At 36.9% G+C, this 12,671-nt stretch overlaps 1 protein-coding gene across 6 annotated transcripts in view; it reads left to right on the top strand.

Moving 5' to 3' along the window:
- ABCC9 (ATP binding cassette subfamily C member 9) overlaps window positions 1-12,671 on the top strand; it is a 157,307-nt gene that overhangs the window by 23,490 nt on the left and 121,146 nt on the right. For all 6 annotated transcript variants that reach the window (XM_005206963.5, XM_002687737.7, XM_005206965.5 and 3 more), the window contains 5 exons: window positions 1,813-2,007; window positions 4,165-4,317; window positions 4,811-4,966; window positions 5,535-5,669; window positions 9,336-9,498. In XM_005206963.5, coding sequence (XP_005207020.1) covers window positions 1,813-2,007; window positions 4,165-4,317; window positions 4,811-4,966; window positions 5,535-5,669; window positions 9,336-9,498 — 802 coding nt within the window. The remainder of the gene's footprint in view (window positions 1-1,812; window positions 2,008-4,164; window positions 4,318-4,810; window positions 4,967-5,534; window positions 5,670-9,335; window positions 9,499-12,671) is intronic.

The following is a 12,671-nucleotide window of genomic DNA, read 5'->3' on the forward strand; positions in this document are numbered from 1 at the left end:
AGAAAAGCATCTATTTCTGCTTTATTGACGATGCCAAAGCCTTTGACTGTGTGGATCACAATAAACTGTGGAAAATTCTGAAAGACATGGGAATACCAGACCACCTGATCTGCCTCTTGAGAAATTTGTATGCAGGTCAGGAAGCAACAATTAGAACTGGACATTAAACAACAGACTGGTTCCAAATAGGAAAAGGAGCATGTCAAGGCTGTATATTTGTCACCCTGTTTATTTAACTTATATGCAGAGTACATCATGAGAAGCGCTGGACTGGAAGAAATACAAGCTGGAATCAAGATTTCCGGGAGAAATATCAATAACCTCAGATATGCAGATGACACCACCCTTATGGCAGAAAGCAAAGAGGAACTAAAAAGCCTCTAGATGAAGGTGAAAGTGGAGAGTGAAAAAGTTGGCTTAAAGCTCAACATTCAGAAAATGAAGATCATGGCATCTGGTCCCATCACTTCATGGGAAATAGATGGGGAAACAGTGTCAGACTTTATTTTTGGGGGCTTCAAAATCACTGCAGATGGTGACTGCAGCCATGAAATTAAAAGACGCTTACTCCTTGGAAGGAAAGTTATGACCAACCTAGATAGCATATTCAAAAGCAGAGACATTATTTTGCCAACAAAGGTCCGTCTAGTCAAGGCTATGGTTTTTCCTGTGGTCATGTATGGATGTGAGAGTTGGACTGTGAAGAAGGCTGAGTGCTGAAGAATTGATGCTTTTGAACTGTGGTGTTGGAGAAGACTCTTGAGAGTCCCTTGGACTGCAAGGAGATCCAACCAGTCCATTCTGAAGGAGTTCAGCCCTGGGATTTCTTTGGAAGGAATGATGCTAAAGCTGAAACTCCAGTACTTTGGCCACCTCATGCAAAGAGTTGACTCATTGGAAAAGACTCTGATGCTGGAGGGATTGGGGGCAGGAGGAGAAGGGGAAGACAGAGGATGAGATGGCTGGATTGCATCACTGACTCGATGGACGTGAGTCTGGGTGAACTCTGGGAGTTGGTGATGGACAGGGAGGCCTGGCGTACTGCGATTCATGGGGTCACAAAGAGTCGGACACGACTGAGCGACTGATCTGATCTGATCTGATTTTCCATACGGCATCATTTGGTAATATTCACTACTGATATATTCATTTTCTAAATCAAAGGGAATTAAGCTTAATTTGGACTTTGGAAATTTGGGGTCATCCTTTGACAACTAAAAATAATACAAAATGTTTGAAAAATCTGCCTAGTTACTCTTCATTCTCTTTCTTTCATTAAAATGAATTCAATAATGCATATATATGGAATCTAGAAAAATGGTGATGAACCTGTTTGCAAGAGCAAGAATAGAGATGCAGACATACAGAATGGATTTGTGGACAGAGTGGAGAAAGGAGAAGGTGGGATGAATTGAGAAAGTAACATTAAAATATATACATTACCATGTGGGAAATAGAAAGCTAGTGGGAAGTTGCTGTATAACCCAGGGAGTTCAGTCTGGTGCTCTGTGATAACTTAGAACTAAATATATACATTACATACATATAAAGTTTTGGAATGTGTTCAAAATTAAAATAACTAGCTAAATAAATGGAAATATATAATAAATGGAAATATATTAAAAATTAATTGTCTATTGGTTGCAAGAATGCAGGAATACCAAACTATATGTAGTATATTGAAAGTGACTCAGTAACATTTATTTTTATCTTTTAAAATATCATAAATACTAGAAGAGATTTCCATAGTGGCTAAGATTAATTGCCACTCTATCATTTTATTTTGGTTCATCAAATTTTTTTTTATTTCAGAAAAAAGTGGCAGATGACCCAAATCGGACTCCATCTATATGGCTGGCAATGTACAGAGCTTTCGGGCGACCAATTCTACTTAGTAGCACATTTCGTTATCTTGCTGACTTACTGGGTTTTGCCGGACCTCTCTGTATTTCTGGAATAGTTCAGCGTGTAAATGAAACCCAGAATGAAACAAATAACCCAACAGGAGTAAGTTTGTGGTGCCTTTGAGTGGAAATATATTATTGGCAAATTTCTTTAAATTGTTACTTTTTTAAAATGCGGTTTTATGAGCAATGCAAATAATCTTATTAACAGAGAATTGTATGCTTTTTAAAAGAATGAAAACTAATTTTCCTTGTAGAGAAAAACATTAGTCCATGTATTCATTGAATGGATTTGGCCAACAAAATTATTTCTCAGATTCAGAGGCTATAAACATTTAATAGCATTTATTGTGTTCTGCAAACGATGCTCAGAAATTTAACATTGGTTATTTTATTAGATCTTTTTAGCAATCCTGTAAAGAATTTTCATGCATGAGTCCTTGGGGGTGGCTGAGTCACTTTTTTTCCCTGATGGCTCAGATGGTAGAGTCTGTCTGCAATGTGGGAGACCTGGGTTCGATCCCTGGGTTAGGAAGATGCCCTGGAGAAAGAAATAGCACCCCACTCCAGTACCCTTGCCTGGAAAAGCCCATGGACAGAGGAGCCTGGTAGGCTACAGTCCATGGGGTCACAAAGAGTCGGACACGACTGAGCGACTTCACTTTCAATGGCCAGTGATGTGGGCAATGTGGTTTGATTTGGTTTCCTATATAGTTAAAGCCACCTTGCTTCATAATGATCAGGTCAAGTCACATTATATTTTTATTAGACATTATGTTACTATTGGGGACTATATAGTGTAAAATATTTGCTGTTATAAATTTACAACCTTATATTTTCTGTTCTTAAGAAAGTCTGCACCATGAGCTTCCCAATTTCCTTCTAAAATAAGAATTGATTTCCCTAGTTTCATGTGTAGAAACTCTAGTCCAGATGAATCAATTTTCCTTTTCTATTGTCTCAATCTGATTTCCAGTCCTCTTTTTTTACCTTTTGGAATTGTATTCTAAAGCCTTCAGTAAATGCTGCCTTCTCATTGAAGCTTTTTCTGATTGTCCTTGTTGGTGGAATTTGATTCTCTTTGGTCATCTCCTAACACATTGTTTGCTTCACATTGGCACTTGCCATAAATGCTATTTATAATGAAGCATGTTATCTATGGATATGCTTATCTTTCTAGGTTGTGAGCTCTCTAAACAGAATGACTATGAAGCTCCCATTTTTGCCCTCAAAACCCAGTTCTTTGCATATATTAGTGCTCAATTGTTACTAATGTAAACCAGCTATTTTACCATTGAATACATGTTTGTGATGTTTTATCCTTGCTAGCCTGATTATACACAGATATTGAAATTCCACATAGTATCAAATCATCCCTTGTACTTAGGTGTATTAACCATGTATTTTTCTGAGAAAGAAGAAAATTTACACATTTGTGTGTATCCCCTGGATACGAGGAAGGGACCAGAAATATTTAGAATTTAACTGATCAAAACCATAAAAAAGAAAGTGGCTCAATTGACATGTTGTGTTTATCTGAGTGTTACTTTTCCCTCATTTCTAACAAATAAGTGACCATATGCTACTGTTACAAACAAAAAGCTATCAATTTGTATATTCTTGCGATGACTTCAGTTATAATCTGACTGAAATAGTTTTTAAAGTTATGCTTTGTCACTGAAATTGTCTTTTGGGCAAAATAACCAATTTATGTTTTTTACCATTTATAATTTATGTTTTCATCATATGAATTAAGATGAAGATCAGAAAAAGTCAACTGTGTAGACATTATTATTTTAAATTAATAAGGCTATGGAAATTGTATATTTGTCCCATTGGTCTTGCTGTCGTTGTAGGTTCTACTTCTAAATTACAAAGAATCTAAACTTAACTTTGTCTTGGTTTACTACTAATGTTTTCCAGTTAACCAAGGTAGACTATATCTTTGTAGAAAATGTATTAACTTAAAAAAATTTAAATGTACCTTTTTTCCTACAATCAGGCATTTCCAACAATCTTAATGATCAATTTGAAATTTTTTATGTTCAACTGGTTTGTGTTTGTATCTGTTGACATTATGAGGAAAAGCCAAATCGTCTTACTCTGACTCATTCTACTGCTGTATTATAAAGACATTGAATTTTTATATTAAGCAACCATGCATTATTTGATAAATGCAAACTATATACTGGTATATGAATAGTTTTTTTTTTATGAATAGTTTTAATTTATATCTTTTTTTTTTTCATTTTGGGATAAGGCTTCAGAAACCCTCTCATCAAAGGAATTTCTTGAAAATGCTTATGTTCTAGCAGTTCTTCTGTTCTTGGCTCTTATTCTGCAAAGGACATTTTTGCAGGCTTCCTACTATGTGACCATTGAGACTGGCATTAACCTGCGTGGAGCCTTGCTGGTACGTACAAGCTCTGAAGGATCCTGACCACAAACCATTCAGTGATAGGAATAGTTGAGAATTCAGTTTTGTTTTTCTCCTTCCATTTTCAGTTTGATATTATGACATCAATACTTTCAGGATCTACTTAGTAAAAAAAACATAGAGTTGATTAATAAGCCCACTGAATTAAAAATGCTTCTAATAATATATTAACATATTTTGAAATCTTGCATTTATTTACTTCTGTTACTGTTTTTTCCAGAGATTATGTTTAAATTTGAATATATGTTGAGATTATATCATCAGGAAAAATAAGTTTGTATTTAAAAAGTTGAGGACTAAAAGTAACAATGCTGAAATAAAAAAAATAGCTGACTTAGGATGGCATTATAGGGTTTTCTCCTTTTTTCCAGGAAATTTAAAAATCTTAGTTTTTTCAATGCAAATAAATAAGCATAGTGTTGATTTGTAAAATTTGAGCTTCAAGTATGTTTTTTTCCCTTTTTTGCAGGCCATGATATATAATAAAATCCTTCGGCTTTCTACATCTAATTTATCCATGGGTGAGATGACCCTGGGTCAGATCAATAACTTGGTCGCCATTGAAACCAATCAGCTCATGTGGTTCTTGTTCCTCTGTCCCAATCTATGGGCCATGCCTGTTCAGGTAGGTCAATATGAGTAAGATTCTCATTTGCTGAGGAAATAATAAGAAATTATCAGTTTTTAAATTTGTTCGCTTTTTCATTTGAAAAGCTAACGTAATTCCAAGAAAATATGGAATGCTGATTTATGGTGGATGACAACGTTTTCCAGAAAAAGTTTGTGTCCTTTTAAAAGTTTGATGACTGTTTCTGGTCAAAAGCGTCTTGGGACCCCTCTGCAATTTCATGTAGTAAATTGGTTCGACACCAATTGTACACATCATGTTGCTAAAAATAAATTCCTACTCCTTAGCCTTCCCCAGATAAATCATCGTGAAATCCTACTGTCACAGCTGAGTTGACTTCCAAATAAACTTAATGGTTGTTCAGTTGCTAAGTCGTGTCCAACTCTCTGTGACCCCATGGACGGCTGCACGCCAGGCTCCCCTGTCCTTCACTGTCTCCCAGAGCGTGCTCAAATTTTTAAACTTAATAATTAAGAAATACTACAATTTCACTAAACAATATTTCCTTTTGTGCAGTGGTCCCCACATGCCTGTTCTTTCACCCCTTGCTTATGTTTTCCTCTAGATCATCATGGGAGTGATCCTGCTCTACAACTTGCTTGGGTCCAGCGCTTTGGTTGGGGCTGCTGTCATTGTGCTCCTCGCGCCAATTCAATACTTCATTGCTACAAAGTTGGCAGAAGCTCAGAAGAGCACTCTTGTAAGTAACATCTCTTGGAAACCTTATTAGGAAAATCTAGTAGTGTGGTTTCATTTTTAAATATATAGGAAATTAATACCACTCAGGGTTCTTTGGAAATCATTATACTGAAACGAAATACCAATATTTCTTTTCCGTTCTTGGGCAGTGAATGTGCCCAGGGGTTGCACAACCGTTTTTAAAAGTGGATTTGACATCTAAGATTTAATGACCTTAAACGCTAAATACCACCACAAAGCCTGATGTTTTTACAAGTCATGATGTGATAATGAGGCTTTAGCTCTTGTAGATCACTTACACTTAGCATATACTAGAGAATACACTTACTTGTGCATTTGATTACATATATATTGGATGTCAATTATTTTTTTTTTTGACAGCTTTAATTTTTCAGCACTTTATTTATTTTTTTTTATTTGATAAATTTAACGCCTTTTATTGCCATACCTAATTTTACTGTGCTTTGCTTTAGTGAACTTTATAGATACATACATGTTTTTTTTTTTTTCCTTGTTAATTTTCTGTTTAGTTGATCTATCCATAAGTGTGAGTGGGGTATTAAAGTCTCCCACTATTATTGTGTTATTGTTAATTTCTCCTTTCATACTTGTTAAGATTTGTCTTACATACTGCAGTGCTCCCATGTTGGGTGGATATATATTTATAATTGTTATATCTTCTTCTTGGATTGATCCTTTGATCATTATGTAGTGACCTTCTTTGTCTCTTTTCACAGCCTTTGTTTTAAAGTCTAATTTATCTGATACGAGTATTGTGACTCCTGCTTTCTTTTGGTCCCAATTTGCATGGAAAATCTTTTTCCAGCCCTTCACTTTCAGTCTGTATGTGTCCCCTGTTTTGAGGTGGGTCTCTTGTAGACAACATATGTAGGGGTCTTGTTTTTGTATCCATTCAGCCAGTCTTTGTCTTTTGGTTGGGGCATTCAACCCATTTACGTTTAAGGTAATTACTAATAAGTATGATTCCGTTGCCATTTACTTTATTGTTTTGGGTTCGAGTTTATACACCATTTTTGTGTTTCCTGTCTAGAGAATATCCTTTAGTATTTGTTGGAGAGCTGGTTTGGTGGTGCAGAATTCTCTCAGCTTTTGCTTGTCTGAAAAGCTTTTGATTTCTCCTTCATACTTGAATGAGATCCTTGCTGGATACAATAATCTGGGCTGTAGGTTATTTTCTTTCATCATTTTAAGTATGTCTTGCCATTCCCTCCTGGCTTGAAGAGTTTCTATTGAAAGATCAGCTGTTATCCTTATGGGAATTCCCTTGTGTGTTATTTGTTGTTTTTCCCTTGCTGCTTTTAATATTTGTTCTTTGTGTCAATTACTGACATAGGACAAATGGATCAAGGAATAAAGGGTCGGATTTAGTGCTTCTGAAATTAAATGTTCTGAGGGTTGAGTCAGATCACGTGATGAGCTATGGAGTTACACTGAAATGTTTCAGTAGCAGCTGCTCTGCCTGACTATGTTCATGGTCAGCTTGGCAAGTAAGAAAAAGCTTGGCTATTGACCCTTTCTGGCTTCAGTTGGGCTTCCCAGGTGGCACAGTGGTAAAGAATCTGCCTGCCAATGCAGGAGATGCAAAAGATGATCCCTGGGTCAGGAAGATCCCCTGGAGTAGGAAATGGCAACCGACTCCAGTGTTCTTGCCTGGAAAATTCCATGGACATAGGAGCCTGGCGGGCTGCAGTCCATGAGGTCGCAAAGAGTTGGACACAACCGAACACACACACACACACACACACACACACACACACAAACACACACACTCTGGCTTCAGTTTGCCGTGAAATCATTTTATTTGAGCAAGAATTGTATTCTATTAAATATTTGCAAATGATAAAATTATTGACATCATGTTTAGAAATAAAGTTTGATTAAATATGAGCAAGTTTGTCTATAAATCAGGCATGAAATGTAGAGATGCTGCCACTGTGGACCGTTTTCCAAACTGGTGTTTCCACCCTGACAAGCAAGTCCCTTGTCACGCAAATGGTTTTTATCACTTGTTTTTTCTGCTGCTTCTGGTGAGGTTACTCATTACCCTAGGACAGGAATACAGAAAGGTGTGGAAGAGAGACACAAAGAGGGGACATGACAATCTAACATCTGATTCTCATTTTGCCATTCGTACTATAGTCCTTCACTCACCAGCAATCATGGGTAGGCAGTTAAGAGCCTCAAGAGACAAAAAGGTGAAGAAAATCAGATCATTTGCTAATGCCATTTGCAGCAAGAGGGATGTGACGAGATTATCATCATACTAGATGAAGTAAGTCAAAAAGAAAGACAAATATTATATGACAACACTTATGTGTGGAATCTGAAATATGACGCAAATGAACCTATCTATGAAACAGAAACAGAATCAGGGACATAGAGAACGGACAGGTGGTTCACAAAGAGAAGGGCTTGGGAGAGGGATGGAGTGGGAGCCTGGGGTTAGCAGATATGAGGTTTTATATACAAAATGCATAAGATACAAGGTCCTCCTGTATAGCACAGGGAACTGTATTTAATATCCTATGATAAACCATAATGGAAAAGAACATTTAAAAAATAATGTGTATGTATGAATATGTGTGTGTGTATATATATATGTAATTGAGTCAGTTTGTTGTACGGCAGTAATAACGCAATACTAAAACTCAGCTGTACTTCACAAAAGCAGATCATTCGCTGCTTTTGCTTCTTCCTATCTTTTGCCACTCTGCAGCTCCTTTTAAGAGTTCACAGGTGATACTGTACTTTCCTAGTAAATCTAATAGAATTTGGAGGAAGCTGATAGAGTTGACTGAAGAGAGGCTTTTGTATCTGCCATGTCTCTACAGTTAATCCAAGTTGTTAGCAATCAGTAAATCTAATTAGCAATATGTGAGACCAGGTTTGATCCCTGTGTCAGGAAGATCCCCTGGAAAAGGGAATGGCAACCCACTCCAGTAGTCTTGCTTGGAGAATCCCATGGACAGAGGAGCCTGGTGGGCTACAGTCCATGGGGTTGCAAAGAATTGGATACAACTGAGCAACTAACACAACACAATAACAACAAAATCTAATTTAGGCTCTGTGACAGAGCTTATGAAGAAGGAGGTAAGAATCTCTTGAAGTTAAAGATTATAGGCTTGGTTTCACTAAGTGTCTTATGAAGACTCACAGAGAATACATGCAACAGTGTACACTCACATTCCCAAATCAGTAGTGACCTAACTTTTTTTACATTCATTGTTTCTCATCTCCTAAGCATGAGTAATGGAGCTGAGGGGAGAATTAAATGATTTAGGTATGAGAAGGCACCCTTGGAAATCTCTTTATCAACTCCTTACATGTCTGTATGTGTTTTCTGCAGACATCATTCAAGGAAATTGTATGAAACTTAAGACACTGCTTTTATTTAAACCAAAGCAACAGAAGCATGAACAGTTTTTAGGTGGAAAGAAATTGGAGGCTGTCTCATTCAACTCTTTATTTTCACTTTGGAGGCAGAAGCACAGAGAGTTTCACTATTTCTCCTAGGAATCTCACAGCCATCATTAGAGGCCAAGCCAGGCAGAAATCAAGTTCTTCTCAATCCATATCCAGTAATAGCCTTGCCTCTCTGATTCACTTGGATGCAGCTTGCATTGTTTTTTATTCCTTCCTTTTATAGGATTATTCCACTGAGAGACTGAAGAAAACAAATGAAATACTGAAAGGCATCAAACTTCTAAAGCTGTACGCCTGGGAGCACATCTTTTGCAAGAGTGTGGAAGAGACAAGAATGAAAGAACTCTCCAGTCTCAAAACTTTTGCTCTTTATACATCACTCTCCAGTAAGTTGCTATCGCTCTGAGGACCACCAAAAACATGTGGTCTATTTGGTGTAACTTACGATCATTGAGACATTGTAGACATCAGAGGAAGTACATTTATTTTCTCCATTTTTGAGGTCCTGTAGCCACTAGCTAAACACGTTTATTTAAATTTAATTTTTTTTTTTTGATGTGGACCATTTTTAAAGTCTTTTTGAATTTGTTACAGTATGGCTTCTGTTTTACATTTTGATTTTTTGGCGGTGAGACATGTGGGATTTTAGCTCCCAGACCAGGGATCAAACCCACATCTTCTGCATTGAAAGGTGAAGTCTTAGAGACTGGACAGCCAGGGAAGTTCCTATTTAAATTTAAATTAAAGAGCAAAGTCAGGATGAGCTTAAAGTCAAGTAGAACTGAATTTGACTCCTTGCAAGTTTATATCTTTGCCATGTTACTTGACATCTGAAATCCTTGGTTTCTTCATCTGTAAACTGGGGATGGTCTGATCCTTGAAACCCTCGTTTCAGTTGCAGTTGGGATGCATAGTGGGTTTTCAGTAAATATTTGCTTATGGAGAATAGACTTGTGGACCCAGGAGGAGGAAGGAGAGGGTGGAATGAATTGAGAGGATAGCATTGAAACATATACATTACCATACGTAAACTTAGGTAGCAGTGGAAATTTGCTGTATGACACAAGGAGCTCAAATCCAGTACTCTGTGACAATCTAGAGGCGTGAGATCGTCACTCCTCTAGAGGAAAGTGGAAGGTGAGGGGGTGGTTCAAGAGGGAGGGGACATACATATACGTAAGAATGATTCATGTTGATATATGACAGAAACCAACACAGTATTGTAAAGCAATTATCCTCCAATTTTTAAAAAATGTAAATTATAAATATCCATTGTAAAAATATAAATAAATAAATTGATTTGACTATATTACTATTGATCTTATCCCCTAAAATCCTTAAAAATTATCTGCGGTTGTCTTCCCTGTCTCTTGGGGAGCTTATGATATTATATTTCCTTGAAGATTGTACTTGAAATGCCAGTTTTGGAAACTGAAGAGGAAAAAAGTCAGCATTTCCAGGTGAAAAAAGCCAAACTGCATTTACATAAAACCTTCTTTTTCCAGTACATGCTTAAGACTTTTTAAATACAAAGTTTTTTCTCCACAACTCTAATTTTAAAAACATGATTGTTTCAAAAATATTGTTGTTTTCCTCAAAGGGTGACACTGAGTACTTGTAAGAAGAATGAGTTCATATTAGTAGAATTCTTATGAACTTAGCCAAACTACTCCCACTAATGTTTGATTTAGTTTGTATGTCAGTTTTGCTCCTTTCTATTGTTCTCAAGATTTTCAACAACTTTAAGTTTGGAGGTTTATAGATGGTTTCCTCTTGAATTCTGAACTACTTGAGTCCTTAGAGATTATAAACACTTCTTTTTGTGAAATGGATGTAAGGAAAGTGTTTGGTTTATATAGCTCATTTATTTTAGCCCTAATGCTGGATACATTAGAAAGGAAGCGGGAAGGAGATTTATATTGCAGCTCTGCACCACGACTCATACAGTGTCAAAATGCTAGAAGATGAAATGATTGATATCTACTTGCTTATATGATAGAACTGTAAGTCGCTGGCTCCTAAAATCTATTTCTGTCTGCAGTATACTAAAGTTCTCATGGGGTAGATGGATGTGGCCAGAAATGGTGATGATGATAGTAATAGTAATTATGATAATAATAACAAAAACATTTTGAGATACTCAGCCAATTTTGCCATAAGTGACTTTACATATTTCATCCTATTTAGTCCTCACAGCAGCCCAGTGATTTTGATTCCATTATTAACTTCATTTTGCAAATTAGAAGATTGAGGTTAGAGCTTAAATAACTTGAATTTCCCCAAATCATCCAGCGCCTAAATAATAGAGGCGGATTGTTTAACTCAACCCAGTTATATAAGATTTGGGTTAGTTCTTGAAAGCCAGAGACAAAGGAGGAGAGGACAGAGGAGACCATACTAGAAACAAAAAGAAATCTTGAAGGTCAAAGAGCATAGTCACATTTTTATGATTATACGCAGCAGGAATTCTTGATGCAATGATGTGAAGTTCCACTTATACCATGTCCAGATTTAATGATTTGATTACTTAGAGTGTTGGTGGTAGTGAAGAGCTTCCACTATGTGAGCTGAATACAACTGGTTGTGAATCTCACCTCTGCCACGTCATAGCAGATTCAGTTCAGTTCAGTTCAGCCGCTCAGTCGTGTCCTACTCTTTGCAACCCCATGAATCACAGCACGCCAGGCCTCCCTGTCCATCACCAACTTTGACCAAATCACTACTTCTGTTCTCCAAGCCTCAATTTTTTTCATCCGTAACATTGGATGATAAAAAATCTCTATCATGTGGATTGTGGTAAAGATGATAATAGATTAAAGAATGCTGCAGATGTTGATTGACTTGTTGGTTGACTGTATTCCAGGCAGTACATCAAGCGCTTTGTACTCATTGTGTATAAAGCACCTGGCAAGTGGGCTAGTGTTCAGTAACCTCACTCCCTCAGTTTCCTCCTCTAAAAATTGGTATAATAAAAATAATGCCTTTCTCAGGACTTCCCTGGTGGTCCAGTGTTTTAAAACTTCACCTTCCAATGCAGAGGGTGCAGGTTCAACCCCTGGTCAGGGAGCTAAGATCCTACATCCCTCACAGCCAAAAAACCAAAACATAAAACAGAAGCAGTGTTCTAACAAATTCAGTAAAATACTTCAAAGATGGTTCACATCAAAAAATCTTTTTAAAAAAAAAGGAGAGAGAGGATACCTTCTCACAGGTATAGTGTGAGAATCAAATGAAACAGTGAATGTGGCACGGTTCTGTAACTATTAAAAATATCTTGTAAATGGTATTTGCAGAAAACCATAAAAAAAAATGAAATAAAAAAGTCAGCCATACAACATAGTGGTTTTTGTTGGGTCTTGGAGTGCAGGCTGACCTGAAATGAAATCCTGCCTCAGTCCCTTGTCCACTCTGCAACCTTGGTCAGCATTTGGTGGCATCTCGGTTTCCTCATCAGGAAGTTGGGCTGTATTAAGCATGCCTGGGGGAATTAAGTAAGATAATGTACATAAAAATCCTCAATCCATGGTATCGGGAAATATTGAAAAACAAAGTTAAACGG

The sequence above is a fragment of the Bos taurus genome, chromosome 5 (assembly GCF_002263795.3).
Source record: "Bos taurus isolate L1 Dominette 01449 registration number 42190680 breed Hereford chromosome 5, ARS-UCD2.0, whole genome shotgun sequence".
NCBI classification, from domain to species: domain Eukaryota; kingdom Metazoa; phylum Chordata; class Mammalia; order Artiodactyla; family Bovidae; genus Bos; species Bos taurus.